Consider the following 25,885-nt stretch of genomic DNA (forward strand, 5'->3'; position numbering starts at 1 on the left):
TGTAGAGAATGATCGCATCAATACACGCAATATCTCTATGGTTTCTGAACATTTTTTAACGCAGTATAATGGTAATTTGGACGCCATGTCAATTGCAGGAATTGAATGTGTTAAAAATTCAAAACGTGGTGGTGATGGAAAAAGACGCCTTCTCACAAGGGAGGCTTTTTGGATTTTTTGTCTGGGGTCTAGATAGCCGAACGGTCTAAATAAAAAAAAAAAAAAAAAACAAAAAAAAAACAGATCATGTATCATTATTGACGGTTATTACTATATTTTATCTATTTACATATATGTTTACTATTTTGTTTTTAACCCCTTAACGACCGCCAATACGCCTTTTAACAGCGGTAATTAAGGGTACTTAAACCACAGCGCAGTGAATTCACGGCACTGTGGAGTAAGTAAATAGCGCCCTCCAGTGTTTAATTTTCTCCGGGGTCTCGGCTGCAGGGGGTAGCTCAGATCCCAGAGAACATGAATCGGGTCCGTTTTTACCGACCCCGCTTTTGCGATCGCCGTTATTAACCCTATAACGGCGATCGCAAAAAAAAAAAGCTGCGATATTGCATTTAATTTCATTCCCCTGATGTGATCTCACATCAGAGGAGAGAGAAAGAGGGTCCCCGACACCACCACCCCCCAGTACCTCTCCGTGGTCCAGGGTCCCCTCCCGGTGATCTTGCGTCCCGCAGACGTCCTCCGGTGGGCGCCGCCATCTTGGATTCGGGGAAAATGGCGGGCGCATGCACTGTGCGCCCGCCGAGAATCTGCTGGCTCCGGCTGGCAGATTCCATTCATTCATTTTGATCACTATGATAATCTATCATAGTGATCAAAATAAAAAAAAAAGTGAATAACCCCCCGTTTATCACCCCCTTAGTTAGGCAAACCTAATGAAATAAAGAAAATATATATATTTTTTTCATTTTTTCCATTAGGGCTAGCGTTAGGGTTAGGACTAGGGTGAATTAGGATTAGGGTTAGAATTAGGGTTAGGATTAGGGTTGAGATTAGGGTTAGGGGTGTGTTGGGGTTAGGGTTGGGATTAGGGTTAGAGGTGTGTTGGTTAATGTTGGAGCAATAATTGAGGGGTTTCCACTATTTACCAACTTTGGGGGTCTCAAAATTGGGGGCTAAAAAATCACTTTTGTGGAAATAAAGACTTTTTTTATTTTCATGGCTCTGGGTTATAAACTTCTGTGAAGCACTTGGGGATTCTAAGTGCTCACCACACATCTAGATAAGCTCCTTGGGGGTCTACTTTCCAAAATGGGGCCACTTGTGGGGGGTTTCCGCTGTTTAGGTACATCAGGGGCTCTGCAAACGCAACATGAAGCCCGCAGATCATTCCATCAAAGTCTGCATTCCAAAATGGCACTCCTTCCCTTCCAAGCTCTCCCATGCACCCAAACACTGGTTCCCCCCCACATATGGGGTATCAGCGTACTCGGGACAAATTGCACAAAAACTTTTGTGGTCCAATTTCTCCTGTTGCTGCCGTGCTGCCCTCCCTTTGTCGGTGGTCTGTAGCTCCAAGAGGTGGCCCTAGCGCAAGGGGCAGCAGCTTTCTTGGCAGACTCCTCAGCGGACTCAGTAAAATTGGCAGCCATGGTGGCAGGCTTGTCTAATGCGGCGAAACGCGCCCCCTGTGGCTTAAAGGGTGTCCGGGTGATTTACCGTCCGAGAATAGACTCTGTTCCATCCCATGTGACTGTCAATCCCTCTTTGGACAGAAACTGGAGGATATTTTGGAGAAGGCAGGGAATGAAAAAGTGGCTTTCCCCGCAAGATCAAAAGGCCTTCTTTTCAGAGGAGGAAATTTAATAGAGGTTGTCCCCTGAGGGAAAGAAAAAATTGGGATGTTAAGGACAGGAAAGTGTCTGGCTACATGTTCAAAGGGCCCTCTACATCATCAAAGTCTCACCAAAGACGTCAGGTGAGAGCTCGGGGGAAGGATCTCTTGCTGCCTGCCTGGGTAAAAAAATATCTCCCCCCAGTGGTTGGGTACTGAATGTCATCAAAGACTGCTTAAGGATCAAATTCATCCACCTCGGAAGACCTTTGTGTTAACACCTCGCAGAAAGTCCCAGGAGGAACAACTAGCCCTGGAAATGGAGGTCTTGAGTCTAGTGCAGAAACAGGTGCTACAAGAAGTCCCAACTCAGGAGGAAGGGGACTTTATTCCCCCCTCTTTTTTGATACAAAAGCCGGACGGTTCTTGGAGAACCATTGTCAACCTGAGGAGGCTCAACCAGTGGGTAGAGAATTGCTCCTTCAAGATGGAGTCAATAAACACGGCCATAAAAATGTTGTTCCAGCACTGCTTCATGGCAGTAATAGACTTAAAAGATGCCTACTATCATATCCCAATCCATCAGGATTATCAAAAGTACCTTAGAGTAGCTCTCTGTGTCCAAGGACAGTTCAGACATTATCAATACACAGCCCTTACATTCGGTCTATCTACAGCTCCGAGAGTTTTCACCAAAGTGATGGCGGAAGTAACGTCATACCTTCGATCCCAGGACATATGATCATCCCATATGTGGACAACTTCCTTGTAGTAGGGAGGTCGGAAACTCGCTGTACTCATCAGGTGAAGGAAGTAATGTTAACCCTAACAGAGTTAGGATGGGTGGTAAACACCCTCAAGTTGAAGTTAGAGCCACCGAAAGTACAATCCTTCCTAGGTTTGATGCTGGATTCCGAACGCCATCTCTGCCTCCTGCCAGAAAGCAAAGTGGTCAAGATAAGGAGTCTGGCTCTGGCAGCAATACAGCAGCCTGTCGTGACACTGAGGAAGGCGATGTCCCTGCTGGGCTCATTAACATCATATATACTGGCTGTAGGTTGGGCACAATTTCACCTATGAGAGTTAGTGGGAAGTCCTGTCAGCACAGAGATCATTGAAAGGATGTTTAGAAGGAAAAGTACATCTTTCCCTGGCCATAAGATTCCCTAACCTGGTGGACTGTAAGGGATCATTAGACATCAGGGTTCCAGTGGTTGAGACCAGTCAAGGACATTATCACAACCGATGCGAGTGGTGCAGGTTGGGGAGCACACCTAAGAACCCACTCGTTACAAGGAACATGGTCTTCTCTAGAAAGAGATCAGGGTTTGAATATAAAAGAACTTTGGGCTGTCGAAAAGGCCTTGAGACATTTTCTCCCTTTACTTCAGGGCCGCCATACCCGGGTCATGTTGGACAATATAGCAGTGTGTTGTGAACTCATTTTCTGGTCTGCCTCTGGTTTCTGGTGAGGGAACTGTTTGTGCTGACAGAGGAGTCGTGAGTTCTCTTTACGGGCTCCCTCTGGTGGTGGCAGGAGGTAATGAAGCTGACTCAATTAACAGAGACCTGCCACCTGATGAGGATGACTATTGGACATCTGGAGTCTCAGACAGGATTTAAGACAGCAGACTCCCTATTCCCATGCTGGTGATTTTTTTTTTTCCTGCCTCCTGAGGTCTTGGTTTCCAGCTCAGTTCCTGTGTTCTCAAGCTAATTTTTCTCTAATGTTCACATTTGATTTTGTTTTGTCTATTCAGTTTTTGCATGGTCAGCCAGCCCTGGCTGGGGCTGTGCTGAATTTCCACTCTTATGTTACTGTATGTGCCAGTTTGCTTTTTGTCCCTTATTAGATTGGCCTCTTTTTGCTCTGTTCTCAGAATATGCCAGAGTGCTGATATAGTGGGTGAAGTCTAGTGACTTCAGGGGTTTTTTGCTATCAGAAGTGTTGGACATTTTTTTCAGGGTTTTTTGGCGTGATTGCAGACAGTATCTTTCCTTTCCTGTCCTTTCTAGTTAGTGGGGGCCCCATCGTTTGCTCAGCCTATTTTTCTACCTGTGTATGTGCTTTCATCTTGTTTCATCGTCAGTACATGTGTGGGGGCTGTTGTAAGCTCATCTTTTCATTCATCTTTTGGGTCCGAGGATCTCCCTCTTCTGGTGAAGGAAGGTAGTGAGGCTGATAACCAAACACCTGATCAGGTGGATGGTGACTGGGTACGAGGTGTCTAGGGTCACCGTAGGAACACTCCACGGCTACTGCTAGTTGTGTGATAGGATTAGGTGTCTGCAATCCGCGAGTTTCCAACCTTTCTGATTTTCTGGGCTGAGCTTGTGTTTTGTTTTTTCCTCCTCGGTGACTCAATGATAACAGAATCACCAGCCATACCGGAGATTCTAGGGTACTCAAAAGCAGGAAGGAATTGTTTAAAAAGAATTCTGATGGAGTTTAAGCAATTGTCTGATCGTGTGGAGCAGCTTGCTGCTGAGGTGCGGGGAATTTCCGCCTATCTTGCTCGTTCACACGCTGCTGAACCAAAAATCCCCACTCCTGATGTGTTTTTTGGGGATCGGTCTAAATTTTTGAATTTTAAGAATAATTGTAAATTATTTCTTGCCTTGAAGCCTAACTCATCAGGGAGCTCTGCGCAGCAGGTTAAAATTGTCATCTCCTTGCTGCGCGGCGATCCCCAGGATTGGGCGTTTTCTTTAGTACCAGATGATCCTATTCTAACTAATGTGGACGCATTTTGTCAGGCCCTGGGGTTGTTGTATGATGAACCTAATGCAATTGATCAAGCTGAAAAGACCCTGTTGGCATTGAGCCAGGGTCAAGATTCTGCAGAACTGTACTGTCAAAAATTCAGAAAGTGGGCGGTCCTCACCACTTGGAATGATGGTGCCTTGGCAGCTCTCTTTCGGAAGGGTTTGTCAGAAACCGTAAAAGATACTATGGTGGGATTTCCTGTTCCCTCTGGTCTTGACGATTCTATGTCATTAGCCATTCAGGTTGATCGGCGTTTACGTGAACGTAAAATTATACGGGAAATGCTGCCACCTGTTGAAGAAATGTCTGAACCTATGCAATGTGATAGAGTTTTGTCTAAGGCGCAACGTCAGGAGTTCAGAAGGCGTAATATGCGGTGTTTTTTCTGTGGAGATGCCTCTCATATTATTTCTGTCTGCCCTAATCGAGAGAAACGTTTTGCACACACATTTGCTGTAGGTGGTGTACAACCTAAGTTTCTTCTGGCAATTACTCTGATCTGCTCCCTGTCCACATATTCTGCTAAAGCCTTTGTGGATTCAAGAGCAGCCTTGAACCTAATGGATTTAAATTTTGCTAAACGTTGTGGTTTCCCTATGACACCCCTGCAGACGCCTATTCCTTTGAGGGGTATTGATGCTGCTCCTTTGGCGAAGAATAAACCTCAGTTTTGGACCCAGGTGGTAATGCTGGTCGCCCCAGACCATCAAGAAAATTGCAGATTTTTGGTGTTGCATAATTTGCATGATACCATCGTGCTGGGGTTCCCCTGGTTGCAAATCCATAATCCAGTTTTGGATTGGAAATCTGTGTCTGTGGTGAGTTGGGGTTGTCGGTGTGCTCTTAGTGACACTCCTGTTTTCTCCACCTCTCCCTAGTCGCATGATGTTCCTGACTATTTGGCTGATTTTTATGATGTGTTTAGTGAGAGTAAGTCTGCATCTTTGCCTCCTCATAGGAGTTATGACTGTGCAATTGAGCGGAGTCCGGGGTGTAAATTTCCCAAGGGTCGACTTTTTAATTTATCTGTACCCGAACATGAGGCTATGCGTTCTTATATTAAGGAGTCGTTGGAGAAGGATCATATTAGACCATCCTCTTCACCCTTGGGTGCCGTTTTTTTTTTTTTTTGTGGCCAAGAAGGATGGTTCATTAAGGCCCTGTATTGACTATCGCTCCCTTAACAAAATTACTGTTAAATATCAGTATCCGTTACCCCTGATTTCTTACCTATTTTCTAGAGTTGAAGGTGCTTGCTGGTTTACTAAGCTTGACCTCAGGGGGGCGTATAATCTTATTCGCATTAAGCATAGGGATGAATGGAAGACAGCGTTTAATACTCCGGAGGGACATTTTGAGTACCTGGTGATGCCTTTTGGGCTCACTAACGCCCCTTCTGTCTTCCAGTGCTTCATGAATGATATTTTCCTTGACTTTGTGGATAAGTTTCTGATCATCTATTTGGATGATATTTTGATCGTTTCCAGGGATTGGGACTCTCATGTGGAACATGTTCAGACTGTGTTCCGGATTTTGAGGGAAAACTCCCTGTATGTTAAGGGATCGAAATGTCTTTTTGGTGTACAGAGGATTTCATTTTTGGGATTTATTTTGTCTCCGTCAACTATTGAAATGGACCCGGCCAAGGTACAAGCCATTTATGATTGGGTGCAGCCCACTTCTTTGAAGGCTCTCCAGAAGTTTTTGGGTTTTGCTAATTTTTATCGTAAGTTTATAGCCAATTTTTCTGTTATTGCCAAACCATTGACTGATTTGACTAAGAAGGGCGCTGATTTGCTGAATTGGTCTCCAGAGGCTGTTTCTTCTTTTCAGGAGCTGAAGCGGAGGTTCACTTCTCCGGTTTTGCGACAACCTGATGTCTCACTTCCATTTCAGGTGGAGGTGGATGCTTCAGAGACTGGTGCAGGAGCTGTTTTGTCTCAAAAAGATCCTGTAACATCTAAAATGAACCCCTGTGCCTTCTTTTCCCGAAAGTTCTCTCCTTCGGAACGCAACTATGATGTGGGGAATCGAGGACTGTTGGCCATGAAGTGGGCATTTGCGGCGTGGAGACATTGGTTGGAGGGAGCTAGACATCAAGTTGTGGTCCTCACTGACCACAAGAATTTGATCTACCTTGAGTCGGCTAAACGCTTGAATCCGAGACAGGCCAGGTGGGCCTTGTTTTTCACACGTTTTGATTTTGTGGTCTCCTTTCTCCCGGGCACTAAGAACGTTAAGGCTGATGCCCTCTCTAGGAATTTTTTGGCCGATTCTTCTATTGTGACCAAGCCTGCTACCATCTTGGGTGAGGGGGTGGTTCTTTCTGCCATCTCGCCTGATTTGAGACGTGCTCTGGAGAAGTTTCATGAGGATAAGCCTGAGCGTTGTCCCAGTGGTAGGTTGTATGTTCCTGACCAGTGGAGGAGGAAAGTGATGTCTGAGGTTCATTGCTCCGCGTTGGCTGGTCATCCAGGTATTTTTGGTACTAGAGATTTGGTGAGTCGGTCTTTTTGGTGGCCTGCCTTGTGATGTCAGAAATTTTGTGCAGTCCTGTGGGACTTGCTCCTGATCTAAGCCTTGTTCTCGTTCTAGTGGGTTGTTGATGCCTTTGCCGGTGCCCAGGAGGCCATGGACCCTTATTTCAATGGATTTTATTTCTGATCTGCCTGTCTCTCAGAGGATGCCTGTTATCTGGGTGATTTGTGATAGATTCTCTAAGATGGTCCATCTTGTACCACTCCCTAAGTTGCCATCTTCCTCAGAGTTGGTGCCCTTGTTTTTGCAACAGGTGGTTCGCTTGCACAGGATTCCTGAGAACATTGTATCGGACAGAGGAGTTCAGTTTGTCTCTAGATTCTGGAGGACCTTTTGTTCCAGGTTGAGAATTCAGTTGTCCTTCTCCTCTGCATTTCACCCTCAGACCAATGGGCAGACGGAGAGAACAAACCAGACTTTGGAGGCTTATTTGAGATGTTTTATATCTGCTGATCAGGATGATTGGGTCTCATTTTTATCCTTGGCCGAATTTGCTTTAAATAATAGAGCTAGTTCTGCCACTTTGATGTCACCCTTTTTCTGTAACTTTGGGTTTCATCCTCGATTTTCTTCAGGGCAGGTGGAGTCTTCTGCCTGTCCAGGGGTTGACACTGTGCTGGAAAGAATGCAGCAGATTTGGGACCAAGTGGTGGATAAGTTGTCTCTTTCCCAGGAAAAGGCCCAGCGGTTTTCTAACCGGCATAGGACCATTGGTCCCTGGTAAGGTGGGTGATATGGTCTGGTTGTCATCAAAGAATATCTCTATGAAAGTGGCTTCTCCAAAGTTTAAACCTAGATTTATTGGACCTTACAAGATTTTGGAGATTATTAATCCGGTCTCTTTTCGGTTGGCTCTTCCTGTCACATTTTAAGATTCATAATGTGTTTCATAAGTCCTTGTTGAAGAGGTTTGTTGAGCCAGTGGTTCCTATGGCGGCACCTCCTGACCCTGTGTTGGTTGAAGGTAACATGGAATATGAGGTAGAGAAGATACTGGATTCCCGTCTGGCTAGACGGAGACTCCAGTATTTGGTTAAGTGGAAGGGTTATGGTCAGGAGGATAATTCTTGGGTCTCTGCCTCGGATATTCATGCCGAAAGATTGGTGCATGCTTTTCATAGAGCTCATCCTGATCGGCCTGGTGGCTTGGATGAGGGTTCGGTGACCCCTCCTCAAGGGGGAGGTACTGTTGTGAGCTCATCTGTTCATTCATCTTTTGTGTCCGAGGATCTCCCTCTTCTGGTGAAGGAAGGTAGTGAGGCTGATTACCAAACACCTGATCAGGTGGATGGTGACTGGGTAACGGGAACTTCTAACTGGATATAAGGCAGCCGACGCCCTTCTGAGTCGCTGGTGATTTATCTGCTGGATTCTTGGAGACCAGTCTGATTCCTGCTTCCCAAAGAAAAGTTTTTGCTCTGCTATTGAACTTATTAGTTTTGGTTTTGTTTACCTTGTTTTTTTTGAGTTCAGCCATCCCCGGCCGGGGGTGTGCTGTATTCTTTTTCCTTGATCAGTGTTCTCTTTTGCTCTGCTTCCAGAATATTCTGAGTGCTGATATAGGGTTTGAAGTCTAGTGACTTCAGGGTCCGTTTTGCTTATCAGTTGTGTTGGTAATATTTTTGAGCAGGGTTTTCTCGGATTGCAGACAGTAGCTTTTCTATCCTGTCCTTTTTAGTTAGCTTGGGCCCCATCGTTTGCTCAACCTATCTTTCTATCTGTGTTAGTGTTTTCATCTTGCTTCACCGTCATTATATGTTGTGGGCTGCCTATTGCTTTGGGGTCTGCTCTGGGGCAGTCAGTTTTTCCCTTTTCTCTCTTTAGGCTTATGTAGATCTCTGGCCGTGACGAGGTGTCTAGGATCACTGTAGGTACACTCCACGGCTATTGCTAGTTGTGTGATAGGATTAGGGGTCTGTTTCCAACCTTTCTGATTTTCTGGGCTGAGCTTGTGTTTTGTTTTTTCCTCCTCGGTGACTCAATCATAACAGGGGGCGTTCTATTCCTTTGGGGTCTGCTCTGGGGCAGTTTAGATTTCCCCTTTTCTTGCTTTAGGCTTATTTAGTCCTCCAGCTGTGACGAGGCGTCTAGAATCATCGTAGATACGCTCCACGGCTGCTGTTAGTTGTGTGGTCAGGATCAGGGGTCTGCAATCCGTGTAGTTACCAACCTCTCTGGTTTTCTGTGACTTAGCTTGGTTTTGTTTTCCTCCTCGGTGACCCAATCATAACCGCAGTGGTAGCTGTTATGAATGGGTCACCGAGGAGGAAGGCAGGAACAGGCTAAGCCACCAGAAGACCAGAGAGGTTGGTAAATAAGCGGATTGCAGCCCCTTGATCCTATCCGCACAACTTGCAGTAGCTGTGGAGAGTTCCTACATTGCCCTAGATGCTTCGTCACAGCCGGAGGACTAACTAAGCCTAAAGACAGAAGGATGAAATCTAAACTGCCCCAGAGCAGATTCCCAAGGGAATAGACAGCCCCCAAACATATATTGTCGGAGAGACAAGATGGGACACAAACACAGGCAGAGAACAGACTGAGCAAATGGTGGGGCCCAAGCTGTCAAGACAGGCCAGGATAGAAAAGATACTGTCTGCAATCAGGCACAAAACCCTGAAAAAGCCCAACACTACTAATATACAAAAAACCTGAGATCACACGATCTCACCCCCGCTAGATCAGCACTCTGGTATAAACTGGCAGCAAGCAAAAAGATACTAACATAACAAGGGACTGAACAAGCTGCAACATATGAAGAAGGTCCCAGCGCTGCCCAAGCAGGGAGTACGCTGAACCCTAGCAACAAAACAGAAAGCAAAAAAAAAAGACACAACCAGATTAGATGCAAAGGATTAGCAAAAGAATCACAGCTGAACCATGCAGATCAGGCAGGGGACAAAAGAGCTCCAAATGCACACTGAGGAAATCACCAGCAACCTTCAAGAGCAGCCAGCTCAATTATATGCTCCCAGCCAGTAATCCCAGGTTTCCAATTATCGTCGTCAGGTGGGGAACTTCCATCCACCTGGCCAGCTCCACTACTCTCAGCAACCACCAGAGGAAGCAGAGGGAGCTTGGGCTCAGAACTCCGAGCCAGAGAATTCACAACAGGTAGCTTATATCAACCACCGGGGGGGGGGAGATCACGTGGCTTCATGGAGGTTTCAAACCTCCTGTTTAAACTAGCAGAACAACACCTGTTGTTTCTCAAAGCACACTACATATGAGGCGTCCAATGTCAACGCAGACTTCCTGAGTCGCAAAATACTGAGACGGGGGAATGGTCCCTTAAACCCTTATGTGTTCCAGCTAACAGTGCAGGCTTGGGGCAAACCAGAGATTGACCTTCCTGTTGTGTAAGGCGGCAAACGGGTCTAAGTTTCTCTCTAGATCCAGGGGAACAACAATTTGCTGTGGATGCCCTACAGATACCCTGGAGGTTCACCCTAGCCTACGTGTTCCCCTCCGATATCAATGATTCCGACAGTAGTGAGGAAAATGATAGGATCAGGCAAGAGTAATTCTCATTGCTCTGTCTTGGCCGAGGAGACCGTGGTTCTCCCTGCTAAGGCGGATGTCAGTTACAGATCCATGGATCTTGCCGGAGATTCCAGACCTACTTACTCATGGACCAGTGTGCCATTGTCAGGTCAAGGGCTTCCATCTGGCAGCCTGGAATTTTGAGAGGGCGATTGCGGAGTCGCCAGGGATTCTCACCATGGCTAGTCTCCACCCTGTTGAAAAGTAGGAAACCGATCACATCGAGAATTTAAGGAAAACATGGAAAAAGTTCCTGGAATTCCTGGGTCAACCTTTTTGGGGGAGGTAGCTCTGGTGGGACCTATCCTAGAGTTTCTGCAGGTTGGGTTGCAACCTGGGTTAGCAACTAGTACCCTCAAGGTTCAGGTGTCAGCCTTGGGGGCCCTATATAATTGCAACTTAGCATCCAAAGGTGGGTGTCCCGTTTTATAAAATCTTGTAGCAGGTCTAGGCCGGTCATTGTTCCAAAGATTCCTCCCTGGGACCTGAATCTAGTCTTGGAGGCTTTAACCAGGTACCCTTTTGATTCATTACAGGAATTATCACCAAAGTTTCTCACACTTAAAATGGTGTTACTAGTGGCCCTAACATCAGCCTGTAGAGTGAGCGACTTACAGGCCCTGGTCTTATATGCCCTTCATACACATGTTTTTGAGGACAGGGTAGTGTTAAGACCAGATCTGGCCTATCTATCTACCCAAGGTACTTCTTAAGTTCCATATGAGCCAGGAAATCACCTTGCACATTTTGTAGTAACCCTAGAAATCCAGGGGAGGAAAAATTCCATACTCTAGACATGAGAAAGTCCATGCTTCAGTACATGTCCATAACTAGTCAGTGGAGGGAAAGATCGGTCCCTATTTGTAGCCTTCCAAGGTAGCAGAAAAGGTTACGGGGTAGCTAAAAGTACCATTGTCAGATGGATCAGGGAGGCCATTAGTTTATCCTACTCTGCGAATGGCGCTCCGATTCCTGAAGGCATCAAGGTTCACTCCACCAGAGCCATGGATACCTCCTGGACAGAAAAGGCTGAGGTATCGATTGATCAGATATGTAAGGCCGCTACCTGGTCCTCACCATCAACTTTTTTTTCAAACACTACCGGCTAGATCTATTCTCCTCTGCTGACGTAACCTTTGGTAGAAAGGTTCTGCAAGCGGTGGTCCCTCCCTAAGGTGTTTTTATACTCCAAAAGTCTCTCAGGTGTGCTGTCATGGGGGAAGGGAAAACACCAAGGTTACTTACCGGTAGCCAGTTTCTCCAGAACCCATGACAGCACCCGTATACCCCCCCCCAACCTTATCACTCCTTTGATGTGCACTATAGCTTGGTTGTTTTTAGTCAATATAATGTGGATATAGTTTTGCCATGTGTACTTGCCAGGGAGGCCTCTCATTTGATCCCTTTCATTTAAGCCAAACAGTGGTACCACAGAAACATTAATAAATAACATTTCCCTCATTTCTGCTTTACATCAGCACCATCTGTAAAATGGTTTTTAATTAAGTAAGAATGTTAGGTTTAAAAATGCAGACATTTTTTCAAGGAAATTTTGCACCTAAATGTTGCTAACGTTAGGGGTTAAAAAGACATGTTAGGTGACTGTGACTGATGCAGCAGGGTGTTGGCCTTAGTTTTCAGCTGCTGCGTTTTCAACAATCGGGTGATGGTATTCTCTGATATCTCAGGCCAGTAAAGATGTATTGGTGGTCACTAAGTGGCTTATATGTTTTTCTTGCTCTTGTTTTAGGGTGTTATTTCCGCAATTTTGACTAAATGCTCAACAAATGAAGGCTTCATTCCAGTCAACAAAAATCTTTGGTAAGTTAGGAAAATGTTAATGGGTCCTGTCCATATCACCAATCATGATCTTTACCCCTTAAAAACTGTGGATACAAAATATAAATGTATGTGTATATATCTATTTCAGTCTTGCCATTTTTACATATACATAGTGATGTGAGAAATTGAAAAAAATATATCTCTAGCTATATATATCTATCAATTTCTGAAGTTGTGCAGTTTTCTCAATGGCCGTCGGGTTTTACACTACGTTCATTTTCTTTTCTGTACAGAAGGCAGAAGTCTCATAATCACAGACGGGATTGCAATGAACTGTAATAATAATCTTTATATAGCGCCAACATATTCCACAGCGCTTTACAGTTTAACACTTTCAAACACAACAGTCATAGGTAACAACGTTAACAATACAATAATTAAAGCTAAATAAGACAACCCTGCTCGTGAGAGCTTACAATCTACAATGAGGTGGGGGAGATACAAAGTACAGGTGTGTATTTACAGTGATGGTCCAGCCATCTTGAGGGAGTGGGGGATTGATAGTGAATGGGACACACACATACATGCGTACATGCGTACATACATACACACACACACACACACACACACACACACACACACACACACTTACGCATAAAATTACTTTGATTAGGGAACATGATAGGCCGCTCCGAAGGGGAGCTTTGAGGGAGCGCCTAAAACTGCAGGTTGTGGCTGGTCCTAATTTCTTGAGGTAGAGCATTCTAGAGGATTGGCGCAGTGCGGGAGAAGTCTTGGAGTCGGGAGTGGGAGGTACGGACTAGTGCAGAGGTTACCTCATGTACAAGTGCTTCTCACTAAATGAGAATATCATCAAAAAGTTAATTTCAGTTTTTCAATACAAAAAGTGAAACTTATTTTCATTACAGAGTGATCTATTTCAAGTGTTTATTTCTGTTAATGTTGATTATGGCTTAGAGCCAATGAAAACCCTAAAATCATTATCTCAGTAAATTAGAATAATTAAAAAAAACAGCTGCAAAGGCTTTTTAAGTGTTTAAAAAAATCCCTTAGTCTGATTCAGTAGGCTCCACAATCATGGGGAAGACTGCTGACTTGACAGATGTCCAGAAGGCAGTCATTGACACTCCACAAGGAGGGTACTCCACATGGAGGGTAAGCCACAAAAGGTCATTGCTAAAGAATCTGGCTGTTCACAGAGTGCTGTATCCAAGCATATTAATGGAGAGTTGAGTGGAAGGAAAAAGTGTGGTAGAAAAAAAGTGCACAAGCAACCGGGATAACCGCAGCCTTGAAAGGATTGATAAGAAAAGGCCATTCAAAAATTTGGGAGAGATTCACAAGGAGTGGACTGCTGCTGGAGTCATTGCTTCAAGAACCACCACACACAGACGTATCCAGGACATGGGCTACAAATGTTGCATTCCTTGTGTCAAGCCACTTATGACCAGTAGACAACGCCAGAAGCGTCTTACCTGGGCCAAAGAGAAAAAGAACTGGACTGTTGCGCAGTGGTCCAAGGTATTGTTTTCAGATAAAAGTAAATTTTTGCATTTCATTTGGAAATCAAGGTGTGATGTATAGTGTACCGTTCATGTAGCGTCTTGTGCTTGGGTGCGAGGAAAACACAGGAGACACAGGTGTGATTAGGAAGGACTTGTCTTCATACAAGTAAGCAAAAAGGGTTCACACAGTTTGCAGATACAAGGCTGGAGACACAGCAGGCCAGAGTAAACTTTTAGCACAGCAGAACTTCAACAGGTTCAGGGTCTCTCTCTGTTACTTCCCTTGTAACTGTGGATTTAGCAGGCAGCAGGTTTCAAGTGTCCACAAGTGTTCAACAGTTCCTCAGCAGGAGATGGCTGGAGTGCCAAGTCCAAGACTTCCAGGAGCAGGTCACAGGCTAACAGCAGACTTGATTCTGAAGTGCAGATTGATCAGCTGAGGCTGCTTAAAAGGCAAGAGGTAGAGACTCAGGTGGGAACATAAAGGGTATGTGCACACGCTGCGGATTCTGCTGCGGATTTGGCCTCTGCGGATCCGCAGCAGTTCCGCAGACAGTGTACAGTACCATGTAAGTCTATGGGATTTACAATCCGTAGTGCACTTGCTGCGGTTTTTTCACTGCGGAAAAGCTGCAGTTTTAAATCCACAGAAAGAATTGACATGTCAATTCTTTCTGCGGATTCTGCTGCGGTATGCCACCTATTCCATTGTTCAGGTGTCAAACCGCAGGGGAAAACCGCTGGCCAATCCGCAGGAAAACCGCAGGTCACTTTACCTGCGGATCCGCACGGAAAAATGCACTGGTGAATCCGCAGCGTGTGCACATAGCCTAAAGCTGGAAACTGCATCCTAAGTGAGGGCAAGATAGCTGCAGCAGGACAGAAAGCAAAATGGCCGACGGAAAAACCTAAGTTTCAAAAACATGCCCAAAGAGACTGAGAACCTTACACAAGGTCCCAGAGTCTGGAGGAAGAGTGGAGAGGCACACAATCCAAGCTGCTTGAGGTCTACTGTCAAGTTTCCACAATTCGTGATGGTTTGGGGAGCCATGTCATCTGCTGGTGTAGGTCCACTGTGTTTTATCAAGACCAAAGTCAGTGCAGCTGTGTACCAGGAAATTTTAAAGCACCTCATGCTTCCTTCTGCTGACAAGCTTTTTGGAGATGGAAATTTCATTCTCCAGCAGGACTTGGCACCTGTCCGCACTGCCAAAAGTACCAATACCTGGTTTAAAACCAGTATCACTGTGCTTGATTGGCCAGCAAACTTGCCTGACCTGAACCCCATAGAGAAACTATGGGTCAAAAGGAAGATGAGACACCAGTCCCAACAATGCAGATGAGATGAAGGCTGCTATTAAAGCAACCTGGGCTTCCATAACATCTCAGCAGTGCAACAGGCTGATCGCCTCCATGCCACACCACATTGATGCAGTAATTGATGCAAAAGGAGCCCCGACCAAGTATTGAGTGCATTTGCTGAATATACATTTCAGTAGGCCAACATTTCCAATTTTAAAATCATTTTTCAAGCTGGTGTTATAAAGTATTCTAATTTACTGAGATAATGACTTTTGGGTTTTCATTGGCTGTAAGCCATATACATCAACATTAACAGAAATAAACACTTGAAATAGATCACTCTGTAAAGACTCCATATAATGAGTTTCACTTTTTGTACTGAACGGAAATTAACTTTTTGATATTTTCTAATTTAGTGAGAAGCACCTGTACTACCATGAACATTATAGCTTGATACAACAAGGATCTGTAATAGATTTCATTTAAGGCCTCATCCACACAAATATATCACCAGGTTTTGTTACCTCATCTGGGAGCAGAAATATGTAGGGACAGGGAATCTGATTCCAGCATTGTCACTTAATGGGCTGTTTACTGAAGGTTTAAGAATTTTGAATACTTGATGCAGTTTTGATAAAAGCCCTTTTTTCTCTGCTGCAGATCTAGAGGTTTTTTGAATACTGAGCTCTGTATAACCCCGCCCACACCACTGACAGCTTTGTGTACACTGTGCATAGGCAGAAAGTAGTCAGTCAATGGTGGGGGTGGAGTTATACAGAGCTTATGAATATGGAGGACTACATTTTCATTAGATTTAGTAGTCCTCTAGCGATAATGTGCTTCAGTGATTTTTATCAAAACCTATACAAAGCCCAGAAAGTCACACATTGCTGCAATCTAGGTCTCTGTCTCTAAATGTTTCCTTTTTAATAAGTGTTTAATAATGAATACTATAAGACAAATGGAGACAAAGGACTTGGTGGCTTTCATATCATATGGTTGTTTGGTTATTGTGGCATTTTATTTCACAGTAACATGTAATAACGTATATGTTCACATTCAATCCACTGTATTCCTATCCACGTTGTTTACCTTAGAATGCAGTACTATAATAGTGTCTAAACTTGTATTATGTTATTATAATAGCATCTAACGTACTTGAGGTGTAGTATTAGAAGGGCATCTAATGTACTTGACGTGCTGTATTAGAAGGGCATCTAACGTACTTGACGTGTAGTATTAGAAGGGCATCTAACGTACTTGACGTGTAGTATTAGAAGGGCATCTAACGTACTTGACGTGTAGTATTAGAAGGGCATCTAACGTACTTGTAGTATTAGAAGGGCATCTAACGTACTTGACGTGTAGTATTAGAAGGGCATCTAACGTACGTGTAGTATTAGAAGGGCATCTAACGTACTTGTAGTATTAGAAGGGCATCTAACGTACTTGACGTGTAGTATTAGAAGGGCATCTAACGTACTTGACTTGTAGTATTAGAAGGGCATCTAACGTACTTGACTTGTAGTATTAGAAGGGCATCTAACGTACTTGACGTGTAGTATTAGAAGGGCATCTAACGTACTTGACTTGTAGTATTAGAAGGGCATCTAACGTACTTGACGTGTAGTATTAGAAGGGCATCTAACGTGCTTGACGTGCAGTATTAGAAGGGCATCTAACGTACTTGTAGTATTAGAAGGGCATCTAACGTACTTGACGTGTAGTATTAGAAGGGCATCTAACGTACTTGACGTGTAGTATTAGAAGGGCATCTAACGTACTTGTAGTATTAGAAGGGCATCTAACGTACTTGTAGTATTAGAAGGGCATCTAACGTACTTCTAGTATTAGAAGGGCATCTAACGTACTTGTAGTATTAGAAGGGCATCTAACGTACTTGTAGTATTAGAAGGGCATCTAACGTACTTGACTTGTAGTATTAGAAGGGCATCTAACGTACTTGACGTGCAGTATTAGAAGGGCATCTAACGTACTTGACGTGTAGTATTAGAAGGGCATCTAACGTACTTGACGTGTAGTATTAGAAGGGCATCTAACGTACTTGTAGTATTAGAAGGGCATCTAACGTACTTGTAGTATTAGAAGGGCATCTAACGTACTTGTAGTATTAGAAGGGCATCTAACGTACTTGTAGTATTAGAAGGGCATCTAACGTACTTGTAGTATTAGAAGGGCATCTAACGTACTTGACGTGTAGTATTAGAAGGGCATCTAACGTACTTGTAGTATTAGAAGGGCATCTAACGTACTTGACGTGTAGTATTAGAAGGGCATCTAACGTACTTGACGTGTAGTATTAGAAGGGCATCTAACGTACGTGTAGTATTAGAAGGGCATCTAACGTACTTGACGTGTAGTATTAGAAGGGCATCTAACGTACTTGACTTGTAGTATTAGAAGGGCATCTAACGTACTTGTAGTATTAGAAGGGCATCTAACGTACTTGACGTGTAGTATTAGAAGGGCATCTAACGTACTTGACTTGTAGTATTAGAAGGGCATCTAACGTACTTGTAGTATTAGAAGGGCATCTAACGTACTTGACGTGTAGTATTAGAAGGGCATCTAACGTACTTGACTTGTAGTATTAGAAGGGCATCTAACGTGCTTGACGTGCAGTATTAGAAGGGCATCTAACGTACTTGTAGTATTAGAAGGGCATCTAACGTACTTGACGTGTAGTATTAGAAGGGCATCTAACGTACTTGACGTGTAGTATTAGAAGGGCATCTAACGTACTTGTAGTATTAGAAGGGCATCTAACGTACTTGTAGTATTAGAAGGGCATCTAACGTACTTGTAGTATTAGAAGGGCATCTAACGTACTTGTAGTATTAGAAGGGCATCTAACGTACTTGTAGTATTAGAAGGGCATCTAACGTACTTGTAGTATTAGAAGGGCATCTAACGTACTTGTAGTATTAGAAGGGCATCTAACGTACTTGTAGTATTAGAAGGGCATCTAACGTACTTGAAGTATTAGAAGGGCATCTAACGTACTTGTAGTATTAGAAGGGCATCTAACGTACTTGTAGTATTAGAAGGGCATCTAACGTACTTGTAGTATTAGAAGGGCATCTAACGTACTTGACGTGTAGTATTAGAAGGGCATCTAACGTACTTGTAGTATTAGAAGGGCATCTAACGTACTTGTAGTATTAGAAGGGCATCTAACATACTTGTAGTATTAGAAGGGCATCTAACGTACTTGACGTGTAGTATTAGAAGGGCATCTAACGTACTTGTAGTATTAGAAGGGCATCTAACGTACTTGACGTGTAGTATTAGAAGGGCATCTAACGTACTTGACGTGTAGTATTAGAAGGGCATCTAACGTACTTGACGTGTAGTATTAGAAGGGCATCTAACGTACTTGACTTGTAGTATTAGAAGGGCATCTAACGTACTTGACGTGCAGTATTAGAAGGGCATCTAACGTACTTGACGTGCAGTATTAGAAGGGCATCTAACGTACTTGACGTGTAGTATTAGAAGGGCATCTAACGTACTTGACGTGTAGTATTAGAAGGGCATCTAACGTACTTGTAGTATTAGAAGGGCATCTAACGTACTTGACGTGTAGTATTAGAAGGGCATCTAACGTACTTGTAGTATTAGAAGGGCATCTAACGTACTTGACGTGTAGTATTAGAAGGGCATCTAACGTACTTGACGTGTAGTATTAGAAGGGCATCTAACGTACTTGTAGTATTAGAAGGGCATCTAACGTACTTGTAGTATTAGAAGGGCATCTAACGTACTTGACGTGTAGTATTAGAAGGGCATCTAACGTACTTGACGTGTAGTATTAGAAGGGCATCTAACGTACTTGACGTGTAGTATTAGAAGGGCATCTAACGTACTTGACTTGTAGTATTAGAAGGGCATCTAACGTACTTGACGTGCAGTATTAGAAGGGCATCTAACGTACTTGACGTGTAGTATTAGAAGGGCATCTAACGTACTTGACTTGTAGTATTAGAAGGGCATCTAACGTACTTGACGTGCAGTATTAGAAGGGCATCTAACGTACTTGACGTGTAGTATTAGAAGGGCATCTAACGTACTTGTAGTATTAGAAGGGCATCTAACGTACTTGACGTGTAGTATTAGAAGGGCATCTAACGTACTTGTAGTATTAGAAGGGCATCTAACGTACTTGACGTGTAGTATTAGAAGGGCATCTAACGTACTTGACGTGTAGTATTAGAAGGGCATCTAACGTACTTGTAGTATTAGAAGGGCATCTAACGTACTTGTAGTATTAGAAGGGCATCTAACGTACTTGACGTGTAGTATTAGAAGGGCATCTAACGTACTTGACGTGTAGTATTAGAAGGGCATCTAACGTACTTGACGTGTAGTATTAGAAGGGCATCTAACGTACTTGACTTGTAGTATTAGAAGGGCATCTAACGTACTTGACGTGCAGTATTAGAAGGGCATCTAACGTACTTGACGTGCAGTATTAGAAGGGCATCTAACGTACTTGACGTGTAGTATTAGAAGGGCATCTAACGTACTTGACGTGTAGTATTAGAAGGGCATCTAACGTACTTGTAGTATTAGAAGGGCATCTAACGTACTTGACGTGTAGTATTAGAAGGGCATCTAACGTACTTGTAGTATTAGAAGGGCATCTAACGTACTTGACGTGTAGTATTAGAAGGGCATCTAACGTACTTGACGTGTAGTATTAGAAGGGCATCTAACGTACTTGACGTGCAGTATTAGAAGGGCATCTAACGTACTTGACGTGCAGTATTAGAAGGGCATCTAACGTACTTGACGTGTAGTATTAGAAGGGCATCTAACGTACTTGACGTGTAGTATTAGAAGGGCATCTAACGTACGTGTAGTATTAGAAGGGCATCTAACGTACGTGTAGTATTAGAAGGGCATCTAACGTACGTGTAGTATTAGAAGGGCATCTAACGTACTTGTAGTATTAGAAGGGCATCTAACGTACTTGTAGTATTAGAAGGGCATCTAACGTACTTGTAGTATTAGAAGGGCATCTAACGTACGTGTAGTATTAGAAGGGCATCTAACGTACTTGACGTGTAGTATTAGAAGGGCATCTAACGTACTTGACGTGTAGTATTAGAAGGGCATCTAACGTACTTGTAGTATTAGAAGGGCATCTAACGTACTTGTAGTATTAGAAGGGCATCTAACGTACTTGTAGTATTAGAAGGGCATCTAACGTACTTGTAGTATTAGAAGGGCATCTAACGTACTTGTAGTATTAGAAGGGCATCTAACGTACTTGTAGTATTAGAAGGGCATCTAACGTACTTGTAGTATTAGAAGGGCATCTAACGTACTTGTAGTATTAGAAGGGCATCTAACGTACTTGTAGTATTAGAAGGGCATCTAACGTACTTGAAGTATTAAGGGCATCTAACGTACTTGAAGTATTAGAAGGGCATCTAACGTACTTGACTTGTAGTATTAGAAGGGCATCTAACGTACTTGACGTGTAGTATTAGAAGGGCATCTAACGTACTTGACGTGTAGTATTAGAAGGGCATCTAACGTACTTGACGTGTAGTATTAGAAGGGCATCTAACGTACTTGACGTGTAGTATTAGAAGGGCATCTAACGTACTTGACGTGTAGTATTAGAAGGGCATCTAACGTACTTGACGTGTAGTATTAGAAGGGCATCTAACGTATTTGATGTTTAACATGTCTGTTATTGCCTTGAAACTTATAGGTCAATTTCCTATGTGACTACCTTAAGTGGTTTTGCTTTCTTCCTCCTGATGTTGATGTATTTTTTCGTGGATGTCAGAAGGGTTTGGATGGGCGGCCCATTCTTCTATCCAGGTATGGAAATTGCAAACTGTGAATTAAGCCTGTCACAAAACAAAAACCATACATTAACCCCTTATGTGTTAAAATGGGGAATAAGGGAATAATGAGAATCGTAGGGTCCCGATGGTTACCATGTCATGACCCAGGGTACTTTGGCCTGTGAGATCCAGCAATAAGCTAGATCTCACAGGCAGTCAGTAAGACACTGACAGTCTCATACTGCAGTACATGTACAAGTGAACAAAATAAAAACTATACATATCTCACAGTAGGACCAAGTAAAATGAAAACTTAAAATAAATTCTAAAAAATAATTTTTATTCTATTTCGCCACCGAAAATGCAGTGTTGGTAAAAAAAACAAAAATTAACAAAAATACTTAGTTGGTATCGCCGCATCAGGAATGACGCGCTCTATAAAACTGTAATGTTATTTATTCCTTTTGGCGAATGCCGTTAAATAAAAAACTGGCCAAATTTTTCACTTTTTCATCATAGTGACTCTCAAAAAAAGTGAATAAAAAACGATTCAAAAGTCGAATGTAAAAAGAAAAAAAAAAAAAAAGGTATAAATGAAAACTCCAGACCGTCCTGCAAAAAAGAAGCCTTAATATGGCTCATTCAGAAAAAATAGTTACTGAATGACAGAATATGACAATGCAAAAGCAAATTCATTTTTGTAAAATATTGTTTAGTCTGTAAAAAGAGCAAAGTATAAGGCTGGTATAGCTGTAATCGTACCGACCAGACAAATAAATCGGTCTTATAACTTTTACCACAAGGTGAACTGCGCAAAAAGGAAATAAAAACAATAACTGAATTGCTGGTTTTACTTCATTCTGTGTCTGAAAAATCTGAATAAAAAAGGATCAAAAATTTAATTTAAGGGAGTGTATCGCCAGAAGCACAAGCTTGGCACATTGTATTGGGGTGTTACATTATATGGGGGTTCTACACTGTATGGGGACACAATGTATGGACACTAGACTGGAAGATTTGCATTAGCAAAATCTGTGCTCCAAAAGCCAAATAACGCTCCTTCCTTCTCAGCCCTGACATGTGGCCTAACAGTAATTTCTGACATGTGGGGCGGCACCGCGTTTGGGAGAAATTGCGCAATAACTTGTGGGGTCTAGTTTTGTCTATTAACCCTTGTGTACCTGACAAATTTTCGGCAAATACAAAAATTCCATTTTTACCACTAAAATGTCATGTGTCCACTTCTCAATGTTATAAAATTCTGTGAGGCACCTATGGGATCAAAATACTCACAACATACCTAGATAAATTCCTTGAGGGGTCTAGTTTAAAAAATTGTCACTTGTGGGAGATTTCTGCTGTTTTCGCATGTCAGGGGCTCTTCAAATGCGACATGGCATTCACAATCATCTTGGGCAAATGGCTCTTTCCTTTCCTAGCCCTGCCATGTGCCCAAACAGAAGTTTTTGACCACACATAAGGTATAGTCGCATTTGGGACAAATTGCACAATTTTTGATAGCTATAATTTTTCCATGTCTCTGCCGACTTGTCCTGCTTGTCTTTTTTGCGGGACAAGTTAACTTTTTTAGTGGTACCATTTTCGAGCACATGACATTCCTTGATTGCTTTCTATTCCGATTTTTGCGAGACAGAATCAACAAACACCAGCAATTCAGGAATTTTTTGGGGTTTTCTTTTTTTTTTTTTTTTTTTCTTTTTTATGCTGTTCTGTGCGTGGTAAAATTGATAAGCGGCTTTATTCGCCTAAACACTGCAAACCCCCCCCCCCCCCCACACACACACAAGTGACCCCATTTTGAAAATTGGACCCCCTCAAGGGACTCTTCTAGATTGGCGAGCACCTTGAACCCCAGGTACTTCCCTTAACTTCCCTTAAGTTTATGACATAGAGCAATGAACATTAAAAATAATTTTTTTCCACAAAAACCATCTTTTAGCACCACATTTATTTTCTCAACGGTAACGATAGAAATTACAACAAATTTTGGGGTCCATTTTCACTTGATTGCGCCAATGCCCCATGTGTGGGTGAAAACTACTTTTGAGGCCCAATGCAAAGTGCAAAAGGGAAGAAACACCAAATTATTGTGCAAATTTTGCTATTATAGTTTGAGGGTGCAATGACCCACTGGGAGAGCCCCTGAGGTGCCAGAACAGCAGGACTCTTCATAAGTGACCCCATTTTACAAAATACACCTCTTGATAATTAATCTAGGGGTGCAGTGATCATTTTTACAATTGTTGGGTCTCAGAATTTTATACCATTGGGCAGTGAAGAAAAAATAATTACATTTTTACGGCAAAAATTTTATTTTCGCCCTAGATTTTATATTTTCACACTAGAAGTGGGTAAAATTGGCACTAGAATTTGTCCCGCAACTTCTGCTGAATATAGAAATGCCCCATAAGTACATGGCTGTACAGTACTGCTTAGCCATACGGAGAGACTCGGGAGGGACAGAGCGCCATTTGCCTCGTGGAGCACAGATTTTCCTAGAACAGTTTGCGGACTCCATATACAGAGCCCCTAAGTGATCACATTTTGAAAATTATACCCCTGCCAAATGTGAACGCTGAAGGTGGTTTATGCACACTGGGGCTCAGAAGCGAGGGGGGCATTTGGATTTGAGGGAGCTGAATTTCTTTTTGAGGGCAATGAGCCATTTTGTTTTTCCAGAGCCTTTGTGCTACCAGTAACGTGGAAGCCCCTTATATTTCCATTAAGGCTGTGTGCCCACAATGCGATTTTTAAGCATTTTTGCCGCGATTTTCGGCGCGAAAATGCTGCAAAAACGTTTAAAAATCATGTACAGAAAGCACCCCATGCATTCCTATGGCATTCCGCACATGCTGTGCTAATGCTGCGCTTTTTTCCGCGGCGGAATCGCATCACGGAAAAAAATCGCAGCATGCTCATTCTTTTGTGCGGAATCGCAAAGAATTGACGTGATTCCGCACCCATAGGAATGCATGAGAATCGCTTACTTCCTGCATGTGGCTATGCCCACCATGCGCTAAGTTAAGCGTCTCATGTGTGGTTGGTACCCACGGTGTGGAGGAGAGGAGACTGTCCTCCAGGCCCTGGGTACCATACCCCTGTAAAAAAAAGAATAAAAAAATCAGGGTGTATTTACCTTCCGACGTCCCACGCTGCATTCCCGGGCCTCAGCGTTCCCAGTAATGCCTTGCGGCTAGGTCCTGTGATGACGTAGTCTCGCGTTACTCTAGCGGTCTCGTGAGATCGCTATAGCAACGTGAGACCAACGTCATCACAGGTCTCGCAAGGCATTACTGGGAACGCTGAGGCCGGGAAGGCAGTGCGGGACGCCGGAAGGTAAATATACACCGATTTTTTTTATTTATTTTTTTTTATTATTTTTTTTTTTATTTTTTTTTTTTTTTAGCATTTTAACATTCTTTCTTTTTACTATTGATGCCGCATAGGCAGCCTCAATAGTAAAAAGCTGCTCACACTTGTCAAACACTATGTTTGACGAGTGTGACCAACCTGTCAATCACTCTCCAAACGATGCTTCAAATCGCTTGGAAAGTGCTTGAATATCGCACGCGAAAATAGCGAACATAATCGCGGTAAAGTCGCACTGAAAAAAGCGCGCTATTTCTGGGAAGGAGTCCGGTTTTTAGTGTCCAGAATAAAACGCTACATGGGCACATAGCCTAACAGATGTCGGTCCTGAGGGAGGAATTGCTTTTTAGTGCATTGAGTTGAAGCTTTTATTGGGGACATTTTTCATAACATTTGGGATAACATTGATCTGGCGCGCTACGCTGAGCACTTTTGGGGTTTCCATCTAAATGTCCAATTGACGTGACAGATGAAACCCCAGAGGGATCTATTCACTATGAGGCAGCAGAGTTAATCTGGATTCCGTCTGGCCTCTGTTCAGTGTTGTCCTTCCTTTCAGAGTTGCACAAAACTATGGTGGACCTCGGTTTTATGCATGCCTAAAAGGACCGCCGGATCATAGGTCCTTTGGCCTCCACCATGTCTCCATCTGCCTCATTATAAGGAATCTTCCACCGGCGGTTCTGCCGGAATCACATATTTCAGGGATGTACATAGAAACCCCGATGTAAGCGCTCAGTGCAGAGTGCAGGAAAAGTGTGCACCGAGCCGTACTGTGATCCTTGGGAGTCAGAAAGAACAAATCCACAGCAGGTGAAGAATTGTGTGTTTTTTTTACGCTGTTCCTCGTGCAGTATAAGTGATTAGGCAACTTTGTTATTCGGGTCGATACGATTGCAGCGATACCAGATTTATACCAGGTTTTTATGTTTGGTTGCAAAACACAAAAAGATGCTCTTTTTTTTTTTTTTTTTTTTTTGCAAGGAGAAGTTTTTGCATCACTATATTTTGAGAGCTATAATTTGAACAGAAATATGGTAAGTCATGTTCTGGCTTGTTTTTTGTGGGACAAGCTGATTTTTGTTATTGGTACCATTTTCAGGCTCATGACATTTTTTCATCGCTTTCTATTCCAATTTTTGTGGAGGCAGAATAAACAAAAACCAACAATTTGGGAATGTTTTTTTTTTTTTTCTTCTGCGTGTGGTAAAATTGATAAGGCCGCTTTATTCTTCAAGTCAGTACGATTACAGCGATGCTACATTTTATATAGTTTTTTGTTTTGGTGCTTTTACATAAACTTTTTTATAGAAAAAATAATTATTTTTGTATCGCTTTATTTTGAGAGCTATAACTTTATTTTTCTGCTGATGGAGCCATATGGCAGCTTGCTTTTTGTGGGACAAGATGGTATTTTTAG

The 25,885-nt window shown here is 43.1% G+C and overlaps 1 protein-coding gene across 1 annotated transcript in view; it reads left to right on the top strand.

The window, feature by feature from the left end:
- The window catches only part of HGSNAT (heparan-alpha-glucosaminide N-acetyltransferase), a 117,525-nt gene that overhangs the window by 88,875 nt on the left and 2,765 nt on the right, over window positions 1-25,885 (top strand). The window contains exons 16-17 of the mRNA XM_073543194.1: window positions 12,394-12,464; window positions 20,997-21,109. Of these exons, the coding sequence (XP_073399295.1) occupies window positions 12,394-12,464; window positions 20,997-21,109 (184 nt within the window). The remainder of the gene's footprint in view (window positions 1-12,393; window positions 12,465-20,996; window positions 21,110-25,885) is intronic.

The sequence above is a fragment of the Dendrobates tinctorius genome, unplaced genomic scaffold (genome assembly GCF_039654945.1).
Source record: "Dendrobates tinctorius isolate UK_male_01 unplaced genomic scaffold, ASM3965494v1 ptg000011l, whole genome shotgun sequence".
NCBI lineage: Eukaryota > Metazoa > Chordata > Amphibia > Anura > Dendrobatidae > Dendrobates > Dendrobates tinctorius.